The sequence below is a fragment of the Rhinatrema bivittatum genome, unplaced genomic scaffold (genome assembly GCF_901001135.1).
Source record: "Rhinatrema bivittatum unplaced genomic scaffold, aRhiBiv1.1, whole genome shotgun sequence".
In the NCBI taxonomy this organism is placed as follows: Eukaryota; Metazoa; Chordata; class Amphibia; order Gymnophiona; family Rhinatrematidae; genus Rhinatrema; species Rhinatrema bivittatum.
In genome coordinates, this window is record NW_021820761.1 from 60,272 (window position 1) to 79,955 (window position 19,684).

The 19,684-nt window shown below is 48.3% G+C and overlaps 1 protein-coding gene across 1 annotated transcript in view; it reads left to right on the forward strand.

Moving 5' to 3' along the window:
- The window catches only part of LOC115082090 (myosin-10-like), a gene marked incomplete at its 5' end in the record, with an annotated part of 159,599 nt that overhangs the window by 57,376 nt on the left and 82,539 nt on the right, over positions 1 to 19,684 (forward strand). Inside the window, 1 exon segment of the mRNA XM_029586357.1 lies at positions 4,180 to 4,284. Coding sequence (XP_029442217.1) covers positions 4,180 to 4,284 — 105 coding nt within the window.

Consider the following 19,684-nt stretch of genomic DNA (forward strand, 5'->3'; position numbering starts at 1 on the left):
GCTCCTAGTCTTCAGACAGATGTGCGTTGGGGGTCAAGCCAGATGGCTTGGTCAGAAAACGCATTCCCTCTATTTAGGAGTTATTGGGTCCTCCTGGTTCTGGACTAGGTGGAGTCGACTTGGAGGATGGCCCTGTGGGGACAAGGGATCTCTCGGGAGATGAGACATGGGCCTTGGAGGATGATCCGGAGGAACTCCTGGCCTTCGAGGGGGATGATCTGGCGATAGTCCGTCTTTTTAGAAAAGAGGAACTCTGTCCCTCAATTCCTCAAGCTATTCAAGTGTTGGGAGTTAAAGTCCCTCAGGAAAATTTTGATTTGGAGGGGGTGGCCCTTGTCCTGGATGGGCTGATGGGTCCCCCAACGGCCTTCCCTTATCACAGGTTGGTAAAGAGGTTGGTTGAGAGGGAGTGGGAGACTCTCGATTCAGGTTTAACGGTGGGAGGGACATGGCAAAGCTCTGTCCACTGCCAGGGCAGACGTTGGAGCTATTTTCCCTTCCGAAGGTCGAATCTGCAATTGCGGCAGTGACTAAAAAGTCTATCATCCCAGTGGTTGGTTCTGCTGCATTGAAAGACTTGCAAGATCGTAAACTGGAGGCATACCTCAAGAGGATTTTTGAGGTTTCAGCCCTGAGTTTGTGCGCTATTTGTACTAGCTTTATGTGATGTGCATGCCTGCACTGGGTACAGCGGATACAGGAAGGTCTCCCAAGGTCAGGCAAGAAGGCGGAAAGGGCTGAACATGTTGTGGTGCCAGTGGCTTATGGGGGGGATGCCCTGTATGATTTCGTTGGCACATTGTCCTGGATTATGGTGTCGGCAGTCTCCACTAGAAGGTTGAGTTGGTTGGGGACCTATGGGTTGTCAGTGTTGTAAAAAAAGGTTACGCTTTAGAATTTGCTTGGCCAGTTTGACACTTGCTTCTAGTTTTCCTTTGCTGTTCAGTAGACAAATGGCGGTTCGAGACACGCTGGTCTGCCTGTGACAGCTGGGGGCAGCAATTCCTGTTCCACATGAGCAGCTAGGATTAGGAAGGTATTCTGTTTACATCATGGTTCCAAAGAAAGTAGGGATTTTCCGTCTGATTCTAGATCTGAAAAACATAAATGCAGCGCTCAAGGTACCACGTTTCCATATGGAGACACTGAGATCTGTTGCTGTGGTTCGCAAGGAAGAATTTCTGGTGTCTCTGGATCTAACAGAGGTGTATCTGCACCATTTCCATTTGGCCAGACTCAGCATTTTCTGCGATTCATGATTCTGGGTCAACATTTCCAGTTTCAGGCCCTTACTTTCGAGTTGGCCACAGCTCCATGCACCTTCACCAAAGTGATGGTGGTGGTGGCAGTGGCGTTGCATCAGGAAGGCGTTCTGGTGCATCCTTATCTAGATGACTGGATTATCAGGGCGAAGTTGGAGGCTCTTTGTCGCTAGTCTGTTCAGAAAGTTATCAGTATTCTCGAGCCCCTTGGCTGGGTGGTGAATTTGGCAAAGAGTTACCTACAGCCGTCGCAGTCCCTAGAGTATATGGGTGCTCGATTCAGCACTGATAGGCAAGATGTTCCTTTCAGAGGAGTGTGTTCGGAAGCTGCACAGGCAGATTCGGCGCTTGTTAGGGTTGACGATACCTAAGGTCTGAGACTATTTGCAGGTTCTGGGTTCTATGGCTTCGACCCTGCATTTGATGTCGTGGGCATTTGCTCATATGAGACCCTTGCAGAGGGTGTGTTTGGCATGGTGGAACTCTGTCTTGAAGGAGTTTAATCTTCCTTTGCTGCTCGAGAGAGTCGCGCAGGAGATTCTGTCCATTTGGCTTCTAATGCCCAATCTCCTTCGGGGGATAGACCTTGAAGTCCCAAAATGGGTGGTAGTTACTACAGATGTCAGTCTCTCTGGTCGGGGAGTAGTTTGTCAGCATCAGTCAGCTCAAGGTTGCTTCTTTGTGAAAGTCTGCATGGTCTATCAATCAGTTGGAGACCAGGGCAGTCCACTTAACCTTACAGGCCTTTCTGCCGTTGGTGAGTCTTTCGGTGCAGGTCATGTCGGACGATGCGACAGCGATAGCTTACATAAATCATCAGGGCGGAACCAAGAGTTGAGCAGTGGCCCAGGAGGCGCAGGAATTGATTCTTTAGGCGGAACAACACCTGGAGAAGATAGCGGTGTCACAATGCCAGGGCTGAAAACATTCAAGTGGATTATTTGAGCCGTAGGATATGGGATCCAGGTGAGTGGGAATTGTTGGAGTTGCCGATGCAGCTCATTTGCGAAAGATGAGGCTCCCCTCGTGGATCTAATGGTGATTTGGCAAAATGCCAAGGCATTTTGGTTTTTCAGTCTGAGAAGGGAGCACGGGGCCGAGGGTGTTGATGCTTTAATGTAGTGCCTTGGCCTTGGGAGGTTCTGATTTGGTTTTCCTCCTTAGCCGCTTTTAGACAAGGTGTTGTGGCACATGGGTGTCAAGGCGAGTTGGTATTGGTGGCTCCAGAGTGGCCACGTCACCCGTGGTTCGCAGATCTGATCAACTTGGCAGTGGACAGCCCGATTCACTTCCGTCATCTAGTGGGCCTTCTTCATAGAGGACTCATATTTTCAGACCATGCCGTTCAATTTTTGTCTAGCAGCATGGCTTTTGAGAGGTGACATTTGAGAGCTAAGGATTATCCCAAGTCTGTCATTTCTATGTTTCAAGCTAGGAGAACTTCTACTAATATTTCATACGTGCGGGTTTTGCTCTAAGGTGGTTCAGCCTCTCAAATCTTCAGGATCTGACACTATCTTTTCTGCAAGAAGGCTTGGTCAAAGGATGGTCTCTAAGCCCATTTAAGGTCCAGGTGGCAGCTCTGGGTTGTCTTTGAGGCAAAATGGAGGGCTCTATTTTATCAGCTCATCTAGATGTGGTCCGGTTCCTTCGGGGGACAAAGAAATTACATCCACCGGTGTGGAAAGTTTGTCCATTTTGGAATCTTAATCTGATCATTAGAGGGTTGTGTGAGGCTCCTTTTGACCTGATTAGAAGAGCTCCCCTTAAGGATTTGACTCTTAAAGTGTTTTTTTCTGGTGGCTATATGTTTGGCTTGAAGAATTTCTGAGTTGCCGGCCTTATCTTGCTGTGATCCATTCCTTCAGATTTCAGACTCAGGGGTGTCGTTGCAGACACTACCTTCCTTTTTACCTAAGATGGTGCCCACGTTTCATATAAATCAGACAGTGGAGCGTCTGGCTTTTCCTGAGGTGGATGCCTCCACTCCTCATGCAAGGGAGCTCAAGTTGCTATATGTGAGGAGAGCGTTGTTGAGATATCTCAAGGTGACTAATAACTTCAGATGGTTGAATCATCTTTGTTCTGTGGAATGGGCCTGAAAAGAGGGTTGAAGGTATCTAAGACTACTATTGCAAGTTGGCTTAAGGAAGCTATTGGATTAAGAATCGTCCGGTTCCTGTGGGCTTGTGTGTTCATACTACGCGTTCTCAGGTGGCCTCATGGGCGGAGGCTCAACTAGTTTCTCCACAAGAGATTTTCAGAATGGCAATGTGGAAGTCGCATACTTTTGCAAGGCATATCAGCTGGATGTGGGGGTCACAGGTGCCCCATCTTTTGGCGCGAGCGTTCTGGGAGCGGGACTCTCCAGGTCTCACCCTGAGTAGGGAGCTTTAGTTAATCCCAGGATTCTGTACTGATCTGGTTATGTACAGGGAAAGGGAAATTGGATCTTACCTGCTAATTTTCATTCCTGTAGTACCACAGATCAGTCTAGAACCCGGCCATTAGATTGAGCGGACTCTCCCTCTCTACCAGTTTGTGTAATATGAAATACAGGATTGTTTAAATAAAGTTAATTAGTTGAAGAAAGTTTTTGAAGGTTTGGATATAGTTTTTGGTTGCTTGGGTTTTCTTTTGTCTTGGGTACAGACTAATACTGAGGAACTGCAGGTGGCACACGTGGTTAAGTAGCAGTATCGGTAAAACTTTCTCTGTCCCCCATCTGCTGGAAGGGAGGCGAAACCCAGGAGTCTGGATTGATCTGTGGTACAGGAACGAAAATTAGCAGGTAAGAACCAATTTTCCTTTGATTTTTGATTTATGGAAATAACCTGGTTTACCATATAGTAAATATTTAGAATTTTGAAAGTGGATTTTCTCTACTCCAAGTTCTCATTAAATATTTTCTTTGCAGAATGAGTTGGACAGTGTCTCAAGTCTTCTGGAGGAGGCTGAGAAGAAGGGCATCAAACTGGCCAAGGATGCTGCAAGTCTAGAATCTCAGCTTCAAGATACCCAGGTCTGTGGTAACCAAAGAGAAACATCCTCTTCAGTTAATATTTTGCATTATTCTAAAGCATCTACACACATTTCCTTTTTGGAAATAAATTATTAGCTATGTTTTGAACTGGATATCATATTACACTAAATACTGCTCATTTCCTTTTGCTAACTTCTGTAAGAAAGTTCCATTTGTCCTTGGGAAAACAAACTGAAAATCCTCTATACTATTAGGGGTGAGTTTTAAAAGCCTGGCGCATGACAAAACCCAGGAGATTTGCAAATATGTCCAGCCGGTGTTCACAGAGCAGATTTTAAAAGCCGTCCATGTATTTGCATATCTCCCTGTACGCGCACAAATAAGTTACAAAAAAGGGGGGTGGTCTGGGCGGGGCATGAGCAGGATATGGGCGTTCTGGGACTTTAACATCAAATGTGAGTGTAAGTATTTATGCGCACAAGCACGTGCCTAGGTCCCCTGCTGCATAACATTACTACTGCTATGGATAATGTGAAAGTAATAAAATTTTAAAAATCTAGGCTAGTTAGCGGGATTTTAAGGATTGGTGCTAACAGGTTAAAAGGGAGGCTATTTAATTAGAGGTTAGTAAATTCTATCCCTTACCTAGGCAAACTGGGAGCGAACTGGGGAAACTGGTACATGTGTCAGCATGTATCTACTTAAAATCCCCCCACTTAATGGTAGAGGTGGTATTTTTGAGCACTTGCGCACGTCTGTATAAAATTGTATGCACATGTACACGCGTACAGCCTATTTTATAATCATGCATGCATATACCACTCCTGGGAGTATTCTGTGCAAACAAATTTAAAATTCTGCACACAAATCTTAAAATTATGCAAACTTTATATTGGTCAAAATAACACATTTTACATGACAATTTTTAAGTAATTACATTTTAAATTAATACAGAAAACATTATTACTTAAAGATGCAAAATTTTAAATTGAGCAGAATTTCCCTAGAAATTCCCTGTAAGTGACCCTTCCCTCACTATCCCTACTCCCCTGGCCACTTTGCCCTCTCAGGCCCCAACTCCTCCACCTGCCAGTATCTCTCCCCTCCACCTCTAGGCTCAACCCCTTCCACTCTATCGCCAATCCCAGAATTTGACCCCATTCTCAGTACTGCCCCTCACACAGTCTCCCTCTGTCCCTCCCTCGCATACATATTCCTTCTCTCTAGTGCACATACACACATCCTCATAAAGGCTCCCTCACACTCTCGCACACCCAGCCCCTCATACAGGGGTCCTCTCTCTTGCATGCACACCCACACAAGCTCCCTTTCTCTCTCACGCATACACCCTCACACAGGCTACCTATGTCGCTCTCTCACACACCCCTTCACACAGGCGCTCTCTCACACATACACAATGCCTTCACAGAGGCTAGCACCCTCGCATACAAAAAGATCCCTTTTTCTCTGGCTCCCAGTCTCTCTCACACATACACACTCCTTCACAATCTCCTCATATAAGCTCCCTCTCTCTGGCACCCACACTCAAGTACCCCTCCTGTACCTTCACACCCCCCTGCTTACCCTCCTCCTCTCTCTCACCCCTCCCCCTCACACACACACACCTCTCTACACATATTCACTCTTAGCCATAAGCAGAGCACAGCATGCAGGGGCCTTCCTCTTCGCCGCAAACTGTGTGTGCTCCATTCGCGGCATGCCGGGGTCTCCGCTGCCAATTTCTGTGCAGAATTTGGCAATTCGTCTCAAATTCTGCACTCCTCGGTAGCGCAGAATTCCCCCAGGACTAATATACGCATGTATGCTATAAAATGGCTCTGTCCATTGGCGCAAGCAGGCATACATACGTACATGTGTGCCTGCCCGCCGGTATTAGTTACCATCCCTGTGAGGATAGTACAACAACAGAGACTTTCTTAGTGTACAGACAGGTGACTACAAAGCCAGTGGGTTATGCACCTCTACCAGCAGATGGAGATGGAACAAAGCTGATATCACAGTATATATAGCCCTGCAGAGACAGACCGCCAGTATTCTCTGTCTCCAGCAAATAGTGAATGTGCATCTCCCTACTGGGGATTGCCGTAACTTTTAGAAGGAGAAAGGAAGGAAATTTATTTTGCCCTGCTCTCCATATGGGTCCCTCCCTCCATCGAGAATTCCTGAGGTGATATCTTTGGATACCTCCCTCAGATGAGTGCCTTGATCCAGTAGCTGGTTTTCATCCTGCATGGACAGCTGTTAAAAAAAACAAACAAAAAAAAAACCCTAAAAAAAATAGCTGAAAGGCAATGAGTACAGGAAGCCGAGCATGGTGGTGAAGTTATATGCCCTTTCCCTATGCAGCAGACTGATTCTGTTCTCAGCCGGGATGGGCTGAGCTCAGGTGAACAATTAAAAAAAAACCAAACAAAAAAAAACCCTTTTATTTGTGCTTGGTGCGCCAATCCAACATTGGTTCCTGCATCTGTAGGAGTTTGGGGGACATGAGCAGACTGGCGGGTTGAGCTGCCTTTTGGCTAGACCTGCGCTCAAGCTTTTTCTTTGTTTGCCGCGTGATGGGCTGTGGCAGCGTTTCCCGTGCTTTTCCAGCGCATTAGACTGCCGCCTTCAGTTCTATCTGATTGTGGGTGTGTCCAATTGTGGGCCTATTTGGGTGCCTAATTGGATGCTTGGTTGGGTGCCTGGTTGGATGTCCAGATGGTTACCAGCATCCATCTGTGCGTGCAAGTGGGAGCCCAGTTTTTTGGGGATACCCTTTGAGATGGTGTTGAGCACCTAAATTTTGGACACCTAATTTTTTGCAGCGTAGTTTCAGCTGGGGACACACTCCTCAGACACTTATTTCAGCGTGCTGATAGGTTTCTTAGCTATAGCTGCCATCAGTCTAAGTGCCTTACCCTCTGTGCTGCTTGTCACATTCTGTCATCTCAGCCCGGCGTTCCCTCTAACTTGTGTCAGTGTTGCTTGGGGGCTCGGGGAATTGCCTTCATCTGATTTTACTAAGCCTGGTACTTCCCATCCTGATGTGGGACTGGGAAAGAGCTGCCAGAAGGGGTCGCCTACCTTTGGCGCTCCCCTAACTGGTTTGTCAGCGAGGGACGGTAGGTCAGTGGGCTCAGGACAGGTGGCCCCCTGATTTTGACGTAGATCCCTCTGCCTTTTCTTGGGTAGAATTTTTTTTCAAGGACTAGTCTTTTCTTCAAGCGCAGTCCTCTGCCCCAATCACTGTTACTAGTTCTGGGTCGCAGGTGGTAAAACCTCGCATGCCTGGTGCTGTGGGTAAGCGGCCGGGGTATGCCTGGATTGGCTGCTCGTCTTCCCGATAAGGATCCAGATGGCACAGATGATGAAACAGATCCTTATTCCCTGGAGGATGGGGAAGTTCCTTTGGGATTGGAGCCATATCTTTCATAAAGACTAGTTACTGGCCTTGATTTCCCAGACTTTAAAGATGCTTGGAGTACCTGGGGCTGAATCCATGTCTGAGCCAAAGAAAGATCCCATTTTGATTTCTTTGCGTAAAGCCCCATGTTTCGTTCCTTTTATGGAGGCTATGGAAAAATTAATTGATCTTGAGAAGGGTGCCCTGGAAGCTAATTTCAAAAGGGGATAGGTCCTAGAAGGCCTGTACCCCCTGGATCCAGCTGCTTGAGAGCAATTACGTTTTCCAAAGGTAGATGCACTTGTGTGTGCTGTCACCAAGCATACAACTATTCCCATAGAAGGGGAAACTGCCTTAAAGGATGCTCAGGATAGGAGATTTGAGTCTATCCTTAAGCAGGCCTTTGAAGGAAATGGCAATGAATTTGCAGATAGCGTCCTGTTGTTCCCTGGTTGCTTGCTCTTGTTAACTGCTCTCTCAGGAGATCAGTGAATCTGGTGAAAAAAATTCCAGGGCAGTGATGGAACCATCAGCCGCCTTTTTGGCAGATGTGGGCTGCAATTTGGTCCGCACTTTGGCGAGAAGGGTGGCTTTGGTAATAGCGGCTAGGTGTCAGCTAGGCATCGGCTGATACAACCTTGAAATCTAACCTTACGAAGTTGCCTTTTAAAGGCTTGCTCTTATTTGGGAGTGAGCTGGAGAAGATGGCCAATAAGTGAGGTGAGTCCCGGTTCCTCGATTGCCAGCGGATAAGAAACATTGGATGGAGCCCAGCATGCCATTATCCACGCGGGGTCCCTCAAGTCTTTTTTTTTTTTTTTTTTTTACGCGAAGCTGTTGCCACGTGGTTTAGGAGCTTGTGCTGTTTTTTCCTAAAACATTTTTCTTTGCTTCTACATGTCTCGTAAGGTCCCTCTTTTCAGAGATCGGTAAGTTTCCTCGGATCTTCGCAGTCTATCACAGACTGCGCTTCCTCCGGATACCAGTCTGCCATCGACCGCACGTCATGTTTTTCCGATAGCATCATCTGGTTTCCGCCGGTGCCCCCAGCGCCTGTGGACTGTGTCCTTCACAGATCCCCATGAGGCCTGTCCTTTGCCTGGGGGGCCTCCCACGATGTCTGCGTTTGTGATGTTTGCACCAACATGACCCCAAAGGGTTGCAGGGCCCACCTTGACAAAATGGAGAAATTGTTCAGGGCCCAAACGTTCGGAACAGTCCCTGACATCAGTGACCTCCGCACTGCGCGGTAAGAAGGCCCTGTCCCCAAGATCTCCTGCACCTGTTGGGCCAGCTCCCAAGGAGGGCGCAGGAGACCATCTGTTGTCTGTCTCTTGCCGCTCCCGTTCAGGATCCTCAACGTCCCCCCTTGACTTTGGGGAAGGATCACGGGGACCACCAGGAGAGGTCTAGCAAACAGACATCTATTGTCGTCTTCTTCTAAAAAGGACCATGAGAGGGCATCGACATCTGTGCCTCCCATGAAGTAGTCGACAGCAGAGAATGTCATCCCCTCCAACCCCACTGACACCTCCAGGCGGCCTCTACCGGTTCCGGGGGAGGGATTGGTCCCCCTCCAACTAGAGTCTCCTGATTCCTCCTGCTCCTCCTCAAGTCATGCTTTCTTAAGCAATTTGAGGAGGAGCTTGAAAGGTGTGTGTGGATTGCAGTCAGCTGGGTTCTAAAGGGGCTCAAGCCTCTGGTTCCCCAGGTACCGCCTCCGCCGCAAGAACCTGCTTCACTGGTGGTCACACCGTTGCTGGAAAGGCTCGATATACTGCTCGGTATGCTTCCTATGCAGCCGGCATCGGTGCCTCAAGCTCCTCAGAGGCCCCTGAGCACACCGTTACCATCGCCACCAGCCCCCATACTGGTGAGCAATTCCTCAGAAAAGGATAGGCCATCGGGTTCGAAGGCAGGCCAGAGGCTTGCAGTGACCCTTCACCGTCCAGCCTCTCCCCGGGCCCTCAGGTTCGATTCCACCAATTCTTTTGGTGCCCCCAATGACACCATTGGATCCCTCGAGAATTCGAGGACCTCCGATGCCCCCGGTGCCTTTGTCGAGGCCTGGCCCCCACATTCAAGTGAGCTTGCCCCCTCCTGCCTCCCCGAAGTGTTGCAGCGAGGGTGAAACCCCCATGTGACCCCTGAGAATGGGAAGCATCTGTCTCTTCATTGGATGAGTCAGAAGATTTACCCTCTGAGCCCTCCTCGCCAGAGGAATGGCAGCAATTCCCCCCCCCCCCCCTTTTGTGGGGTTTGTCAAGGCCATGGCAGATTCCATCCCCTTTCAGCTGGACTCTAGACACAAAATGCTCAAGATCCTACAGTTCATGGACGCACCGAAGGAAATAGTAGCACTGCCCGTTCATGACATTTTCAAGGACCTGGTAACCCACTTATGGGAGCATCCGATCTTGATGCCACCAATCAACAGAAAAACGGACGCAGTGTACCTGGTTCAACCCTCCACCAGGTTTGACCGCCACCAACTCTCACACCAGTTGGTGGTAGTAGAGTCAGCCCTTAAGGCTAAGAAAGTGCGCGCCCATGCAATAGCACCGCCAGGACGTGAGCACAAAGCTCTAGATGCCTTGGGGTCAGCGTGTATTCCAGAGTGCTATGCTCATTGCCTGCATAGCGTGTTATCAGCTCTACATGGGGACAGTATTCTCAAAACTTGTGGAAACAAGCTCAAGAATTCGGTGAGCTCCTACCTCAGCAGTATCAGGAGGAGATTCAGAATGTTGTTCAGCAGGGCCTCGAATGTGACAAACACGAAGTCCGTGTGGCATTTAACATGTTTGAAATGGCCATGAGATCGTCTGCAGCGGGCATTGGGGCCCGGCACACAGCATGGTTACAGGCATCCGACTTGCACCCAGAGATCCAGGACGGCTAGCAGACCTGCCCTGTACTGGGGAGAACCTGTTTGGTTAATATCCTAATTCAATAAACATACACACGATTAATGTGACTCCAACATTGCTCTGTGCTTCAACGGCAAGAGGAAATGTGAAAAAAAAAAAAGGATTTGCATCCACAAAAAAGCAGGGGAGTAGCTTGCTTGATACGGTAGTTACTACCCCAGACCAAATAAGCCTGATAACTTAACTTTCAATGATATCCAGCATAGTTCTCTGCTTCAACAGCAGGGGGAATGATGAAAAGATGATTTATATTCGGACAACAACCAACAAGGACTGAATTGCACAGGCTGGATAAACATGCGTGGGAGTAGCTTGGTATGACGGTGGTTACTACCCCTATACAATTAGCTAGATACTTCACTTAGATGCAGCTCCAGCACTGCTAACTACATCGATGGCGGGGGTGGAAGGGAAAATGAACAAAATGTCACTTACAAGGGACAAGAGTAACAGATAAGTATTGGGGGGGGGGGGGGAGTGAAAGCTTGCTGGGCAGACTGGATGGACCGTTTGGTCTTCTTCTGCCGTCATTTCTATGTTTCTGTGGTGACCAAATCAAAGAGGCTGTGGCTCAGCTGAAGGACTATCAAGAGACCCTTCAGCAATTGTCAGCTAGTACTTCCACCACCCAGCCTGCTAGGAAGCCCGCTTGGTCATATCCAAAGGAAACTTTTTACCGACACACAGGTATTACCCTCCCGCCATGAGATCTCGACCTCAGTGGCCAGTGGTGAAACCCAGAGGCAATCTCTAACCCCCTTGGGCAACCACAGCCCCACCGCAAAACCCTGCCACCGGCTTTTGACTGGCCACGAGGGAGTTGGAGCCAGCAGCAGAACCCTGGCCCTCTAGTTGAAGGATGTCTTCAACTGTTTGCGGATTGTTGGAGTTCGATCATGTTGGATCACTGGGTCCTATCCATCATCCGCCAGGATTACTGGCTTCATTTCCAGCAACTTCCACCCCACTCCCCGTTTCCAGGATGGGGAACAGTGGAGAACGATCAAATACTTCAACGGAACTCTCTGCCCTCCTATCCGCGCAGGCGGTGGAGCTGGTTCCCACCGGCCATCATGGCACAGGGTTCTACTCCCGGTATTTCTTATCCCCAAGAAAACGGGAGGCTTTCGGCCCATACTGGACCTGAGATCCCTAAATTGGTAAAGAGAGAAGTTCAAGATGGTCTCGCTGGGCACTCTATAATCCCCCCTTCTCAAGGGGGGCAACTGACTCTGCTCCCTCAATCTGCAAGATGTGTATGCCCATATCCCCATTTTCCATGGGGACCGATAGTACCTTAGTTTTGAGTTGGCCTCCAGCATTACCAATACTGTGTCCTGCCCTTCAGTCTGGCATCTACCCCTCAGATCTTTACCAGATGTCTGGGCAGTTGTCTGTGCCCATCTTCACAGGCAGGGTGTTCATGTATTCCCCTACCTCGATGACTGGCTCATCAAGGGCAGCTCGATCCAGGGGGCTGAGGTGGCCATGCACTTCATGATAGACACACTGGAAACCTTGGGATTCCTGATCAATGATCCCAAGTCCCACCTTCAGCCAGCAAGACAGCTGGACTTCATTGGGGCATACCTGGACACTGTCCAGAACAAGGCCTACCTACCTCAGGACAAGGCAGAGACCTTAGTGGCTCTTGCACGTCATATTTCCGGCCACATCCAGGTATCTGCTTGCCACTTGCTCCAGTTGCTTGGCCATATGGCGGCAGCAGTGCATGTCACCCCGTTCGCTCGGCTACACATGCGCTGGTCGCAATGAACACTGCGTTCCCAGTGGCGCCAAGCGTCCCAGGGCCTACATGCCACCATTGTGTTCATGGATGAGCTGCAACGTTCTTTTCTCTGGTGGTCCATCCCCGAGAATCTGCTGTGGGGTCCCCATTGGCAGCAGCTCCACCCCAGGTTTCGCTTCTCAGACAGGGTGGGGGAGCACACGTCCTGGGATATCGCATGCAGGGTTTCTGGTCGCCCCAGGAAAGGAGGCTCCAAATCAGCCTTCTGGAGCTGAGGGTGGTCTGATATGCCCTATGGGTGTTCTTGGAACTGCTGGCGAACAAAGTAATGCTGGTACACAGACAATCAGATGGCTTTGTGGTACCTGAACAAGCAAGATGGAACCAGGTCTTTCCCTCTCTGCCAAGAGCAGTCCTGTTTGGACATGGGCCATTGCCAATGGTATAACTCTCCGGGCAGTGTACCTTCCAGGGGTGGCAAACAACCTGGCCGATGCTCTGAGTCGACATTCAGACCACATGAGTGGTCCCTCAAGCAGGTGGTGGTGAATTGCTGCCTCAGCTGCTAGGGGACCCCGGACATGGACCTATTTGCCTCTCGGGAGAACAGAAACGTACGCCACTTTTGCTCCCTCGGCAGGAAGGGCAAAGGGTCATTGGCCACCGCGTTCTCAATCCACTGGGGGACGGGCTTGCTGTACGCATACCCGCCCCTTCCCCTTATCTCCAAGATTCTTCAGAAGTTGCAGCAGGATCAGGGTACAGTGATCCTGATCGCTCCCTTTGGGAGCTCACAGTGCTCCCCCCCGATCTGACTGGGGCTGGCATGAGAACTCATCACACAGGACCAGGGCAGACTCTTCCATCCCAACCTCCGGTTCCTAGCCCTCACAGAGAGGATGTTGACTGACTGACTGAGGTCCTCTGCCTACTAGCGGCCGTGTCCCTTGTTCTTCTGGAGTCTAGGAAACCGTCCACCAGAAAATACTACAATCTAAAGTGGAAGCAGTTCTCCTTCTGGTGTGAAAGTCGCGGTTTGGGCCCCTTCACATGCTTCCCCTTGGCTCTTCTGGACTACTTTGTTGTTCCTCTCTGAATCTGGCCTACAGACCACCTCAGTGAAGGTACACCTCTGTGCCATAGGAGCATACCATCGGGATGTGGATGGTTCTGCTATCTCTTGCCATCCACTGGTGGGACGTTTCATGAAGGGTCGCCTGGTGGTTTCCTGGGATCTAAACGTAGTTCTCTCACAGCTCATGAATCCCACGTTTGAGCAGTTACACTCCTGTGACCTAAAATACCTTTTCTGGAAAGTACTTTTCTTAGTGGCACTCAATTCGACTCGCAGGGTGAGTGAACTGCAGGTGTTGGTGTCATACCCGCCTTACACAAAGTTCTATTATGATGGTGGTACTATGTACACATCCCAAGTTCCCACCCAAGGGGTTTTCAGAGTTCCACCTCAACCAGTCCATCATCTTACCATCTTTTTTTCCCCGAGACCTCACGCTCAGAGGTGAACGTGCCCTCCATACCTTAGACTGTAAGAGGGCGCTTGCCTTCTACCTAGAACGGATGGCGCCTCATCGAACCTCCTCAACCGTTCATTTCATTTGACACAAATAGGTTGGTTGTCTGTTGTCTCCAGACATATACTGTCCCACTGGTTGGCCGACTGCATCGCCTTCTGCTACACGCAGGTAGGCTTGCAGCTTGCTGGCCCTGTTTGGGCTCAGTCCATCCGGGTCATGTCAGTTTCGGTAGCGCACCTGCAAGCGGTTTCTATTCATGAAATCTGCAGGACTACCATCCTGCTTGTCCTTGGAGAAAGCAAAGTTGCTTACCTGTAACAGGTGTTCTCCAAGGACAGCAGGATGTTAGTCCTCACAGAACCCGCCCGCCTCCTCGTAGAGTTGGGGTCTTTTTTTTTTTTTAGCAGGGTTTTTTGGCTGTTCACGGTCTCGCTCTGTTATAAACCAACGAAACTTGAGGGTAGGCTATCTAAGAAAGCCGTCAGGGTAACAAAATGGATTAGACGCCAAAAGAGAGTCCATTTTTGAGCTTTATTTGAATGGAGACGTGATCTTTATATATGTGCCCGACTCATTGATGTTGCTTGTCAAGCAGAGACGATACGTTTTTAGAGTCCCCACATAAAAACCACCAGAGATACTGTGAAATAATGTCCTGAGTGTTTACTCATATATTTTCAAATTAACTTTCTACAGCTCCTGAGGCAGCCCCTAAGTGGGGCGAAACTCGGCCTGAGTTGGGCACATATATAAAGATCACATCTCCATTCAAATAAAGCTCAAAATTGGACTATCTTTCGGCATCTAATCCATTTTGTTACCCTCGCTCTGTTATAAAACTTGAAGAAGGACCCCGCGTGGATAGTGGCATGCTGGGCGCATGCTCAGTGCGCCAATCAAAGTTCCGTGCCGGGCTCCATCTGAGGTTATGAAGACTAACATCCTGCTGTCCTTGGAGATCACCTGCTACAGGTAAGCAACTCTGCTTTACAGGAGCTAGATTGGGACGTGTACCTGGCTAAGAGTAATCTTCACAGCCAGCACAATTCCTAGAGTATTTGTGTTCAGTTCAACATGAATCAGGGCAGGATGTTCCTGCCAGAGAGCCGTATTCAGAAGCTGATGGTGCAGGTGCGGCTTTTGACTAACACAATTCACCTGACAGTGTGGTCCTATCTTCAGGTGCTCAGATTGATGGCGGTGACCCTAGAGGTGGTGCCATGGATGAGGACGCATATGCATCCTCTTCAGTGCACGCTGCTGTCTCTGAGTCCACAGTCTCGACTATTTGATTTGGCTCCACCTGCCAATGGAAGTCCGCTGTTAAAAGCAGATCTAAGAAAAGGGGTTTTCCTAAGATCACCAGACTGGCTAGTACTCACAACAGATGCAAGCCTCCAGGGTTGGGGAGCTCACTATCAGGAACTGACAGCACAAGAGCGCTGGAGTGCAGAAGACTCTGGAACATCAATCAGCTGGAAGCCCATGCGGTTCAGTTGGCATGTTTGCGGTTCGGTAAGAGATTGCAGGGTCGAGCGGTCTGGATAACAGCAATGCAAAAGAGGCCTACATCAAAGAGCAGGGAGAAACAAAGAGCCAGCAAGTGTCACAGGAAATAGCCCAGCTTATGGAATGGGCAGAAGTGCATCCCCAGGAGATCTCAGCCTCACACATTGCAGGAAAAGACAACATAAGAGCCAATTCTCTCAGCAGACAGAGTCTGGATCCAGGGGAATGGGAATTGTCAAACAAGGCCTTTCAGCTAATAGTGGATTGCTGTATTTCTGGACCTGTTGGTGTCTTCTCTTAATGCAAAGGTTCCTCGATTATTCAGTGGCAGGAGAGATCCAAAGTACTTGGGCATCGATGATGTCGTACAGGAGTGGCTGGAGGGCAAGCTGCTGTATGCTTTTTCCCCGTGGCCCATGTTGGGGAGAATGAATCCGAGGATCAAGAGTCACAGGGGGATGGTGCTTCTGATGGTACCAGATTGGCCCAGGAGACCGTGGCATATGGATCTGCGAAGGCTCCTGGTGGAATCTCCCTTCTAGTTTCTGGCACACAGGGATCTGTTAGGGCAGGGCCCTGTTCTTCATGAAGATCCGAATCGATTTTATCTTACGGTATGGCCCTTGAGAGGGCTTGATCGCTGAATGTGGATATTCTGCTGCAGTGATTACCACCTTGCTATGAGCACAAACGTTCTCTGTTTCTTTAGCCTATGTGCGGGTTTGGCAAGTGTTTGAGGCTTGGTGTGAAGATCAACGGGTTCTTCCTCATTTGGTTAAGATTCCATTCATTTTGGAATTTTTGCAGGATGGATTGAGTAAAGGATTGGCCCTTAATTCCTTAAAGGTACAGGTGGTGGTTCTTGCCTGTTTCTGAGGTCAGGTGAATGGTGGACCCTTGTCGGCTCATCCAGATGTGACCAGTTTCTTAAAAAGAGTGAAACATAGAAACATAGAAATGACGGCAGAAGAAGACCAAACGGCCCATCCAGTCTGCCCAGCAAGCTTCACATTTTTTTCTCATACTTATCTGTTTCTCTTAGCTCTTTGGTTCTATTTCCCTTCCACCCCCACCATTAATGTAGAGAGCAGTGATGGAGCTGCAACCAAGTGAAATATCAAGCTTGATTAGTTATGGGTAGTAGGGGAAGTAACCGCCGCAATAAGCAAGCTACACCCATGCTTATTTGTTTTACCCAGACTGTGTTGTTCAGCCCTTATTGGTTGTTTTTCTTCTCCCCTGCTGTTGAAGCAGGGAGCTATGCTGGATATGCTTGTAGTATCAGTTTTTCTTCTCCCCTGCCGTTGAAGCAGAGAGCTATGCTGGATATGCGTGAAGTATCAGTTTTTCTTCTCCCCTGCCGTTGAAGCAGGATATGCATTGAAAGTGAAGTATCAGGCTTATTTGGTTTGGGGTAGTAACCGCCGTAACAAGCCAGCTACTCCCCGCTTTGTGAGTGCGAATCCTTTTTTCTTCTCCCCTGCTGTTGAAGCAGAGAGCTATGCTGGATATGCGTGAAGTATCAGTTTTTCTTCTCCCCTGCCGTTGAAGCAGAGAGCTATGCTGGATATGCGTGAAGTATCAGTTTTTCTTCTCCCCTGCCGTTGAAGCAGAGAGCTATGCTGGATATGCGTGAAGTATCAGGTTTTCTTCTCCCCTGCCGTTGAAGCAGGGAGCTATGCTGGATATGCGTGAAGTATCAGTTTTTCTTCTCCCCTGCCGTTGAAGCAGAGAGCTATGCTGGATATGCATTGAAAGTGAAGTATCAGGCTTATTTGGTTTGGGGTAGTAACCGCCGTAACAAGCCAGCTACTCCCCACTTTGTGAGTGCAAATCCTTTTTTCCACATTTTCTCTTGCTGTTGTAGCTTAGAGCGATGTTGGAGTCACAGTAACCATGTGTATGTTTATTGAATAAGGGTATTGTCTCCAGGCAGTAGCCGTCATTCTGGCTAGCCACCCACTCTTTATTGACGGCCTCTTGATTTTATGGATCCACAGTGTTTATCCCACGCCCCTTTGAAGTCCTTCACAGTTCTGGTCTTCACCACTTCCTCCGGAAGGGCATTCCAGGCATCCACCACCCTCTCCGTGAAGAAATACTTCCTGACATTGGTTCTGAATCTTCCTCCCTGGAGCTTCAAATCGTGACCCCTGGTTCTGCTGATTTTTTTCCTATGGAAAAGGTTTGTCGTCGTCTTTGGATCATTAAAACCTTTCAAGTATCTGAAAGTCTGTATCATATCACCTCTGCTCCTCCTTTCCTCCAGGGTGTACATATTTAGATTCTTCAATCTCTCCTCATAAGTCATTTGATGAAGACCTTCCACCTTTTTGGTCACCCTTCTCTGGACCGCCTCCATCTTGTCTCTGTCTCTTCGGAGATACGGTTAGTCTTCTCTTGCGGTTACCGGTGCCCTTATGGAATCTTAATCTGGTTTTGGATTTTTTATCGTGCCCTACTTTTCGACCAGTGCGTAAACTTTCCTTGAGTTTACTAACCTTAAAGACTGTTTCTTGTGGCAATTTGTTCTGCTCATCGTGTATCTGAACTACAGCCTTATCTTGCCTGCAGCAGTTTCTGCAAGTGATTCCAGGGGTTTTACAACTGCGTACTGTTCCTTCTATTTTTTTGCCAAAAGTGGTCTCTGATTTTCACTTGAATCAATCTATTTCCCTGCCATCTCTGGACAGGGAAAGAGATGCTGAGGAATATCGCCTGTTACAGCCCAAGAGGCATATCTTGAGGTGTTTAGAAATTTCTGAACCTCTCAGGAAGAAGTATCTGTTTCTACTCCCATGGTGAGAGTAAGCAGGGTGAGCCGGTGTCATGAGCTACAGTAGTCCGCTGGATTAAGGAGATAGTCACAACTGCGTATGTGGATGCTGAGTAGCCATTGCCTAGTCAGGATAGGGCTCATTCCTCTAGGGCTCAGGCAGTGTCATGGGTGGTGATTAGATTGTTGTCTCCTGTCGACATTTGCCAAGCTGCGACATAGTCCTCTTAACATACCTTTTCCAGGCATTATAGCTTGGATGTGCAGACCCTGTGCAGACCCAGTAGGATGCAGCTTTCGCATGTGCTGTTTTAAGTGGACCGCGGACAGCCTCCCACCCTATTTGGGAATAGCTTTGGTACATCCCACTGGCTTTGGATTCACCTGGCTGTACGCTCAGAGAGGAGAAATTACTACTTACCTGATAATTTCCTTAGAGACAGATGAATCCAACTTCCCATCCTTGGCCACTGAATGAACATAAGAAATTGCCATGCTGGGTCAGACCAAGGGTCCATCAAGCCCAGCATCCTGTTTCCAACAGAGGCCAAACCAGGCCACAAGAACCTGGCAATTATCCAAACACCAAGAAGACCCCATGCTACTGATGCAATTAATAGCAGTGGCTATTCCCTAAGTAAACTTGATTAATAGCTGTTAATGGACTTCTCCTCCAAGAACTTATCCAAACCTTTTTTTGAACCCAGCTACACTGACTGCACTAACCACGTCCTCTGGCAACAAATTCCAGAACTTTATTGAGTATTGAGTGAAAAAGAATTTTCTCTGATTAGTCTTAAATGTGCTACGTGCTACTTGCTAACTTCATGGAATGGTTGTGCTATGGTCCTCCTGTGTTCCAGGGAGTACTGATGTCAATCCAGTTCCTAGATTAGTGTTACACTTTGTCTGAGCTCAGTGTTTTCCTGTTGGCTGAGTGCTGGATTGGTTATCTGTTAATAATAAAGTTTCATTAGTTTGTCCAGTTACTTTTTGCAGAGAATACTGGCAGGTTGATGACACTGCAGGTGTATATATACTGTGATGTCAGCTTTGCTCAGTCTCCATCTGCTGGTAGAGATGCATAATCCACTGGTTTTGGATTCCTGTATGTACTAAGGAAATTATCAGGTAAGTAGTAATTTCTCCATGTATGCATTATCGTCCTGCTTTTGATTTGAATGCTATACATAACATTTTCTGAATATTTCTGTTGCGTAGCATGATTTTCATTTGAGCTTTCAAACAAGACACTATGGGCTTGTTCTCAAGGAGCACATAGTTTAAAGCCTTTCCCCTTCTGCATCTTGTTGGGATAGGGATTTTTCATGTCAAAAAGTTAAATCCACTGTTCACGTTGCTTGACGTTTTTCAGCATGTGACAAGTGATGGGTAAATGGAAAGGGAGTTTGAATCTGTCTCTGGAGCTTTTATCAAGGGCATGGAATAGATGAATTAAGCGCCAATATAATTTGCAGTAAACCTGAACTAAAATTATTGCTGTTGATTTAGTGGCCCTAGAGCTGTGCTGTG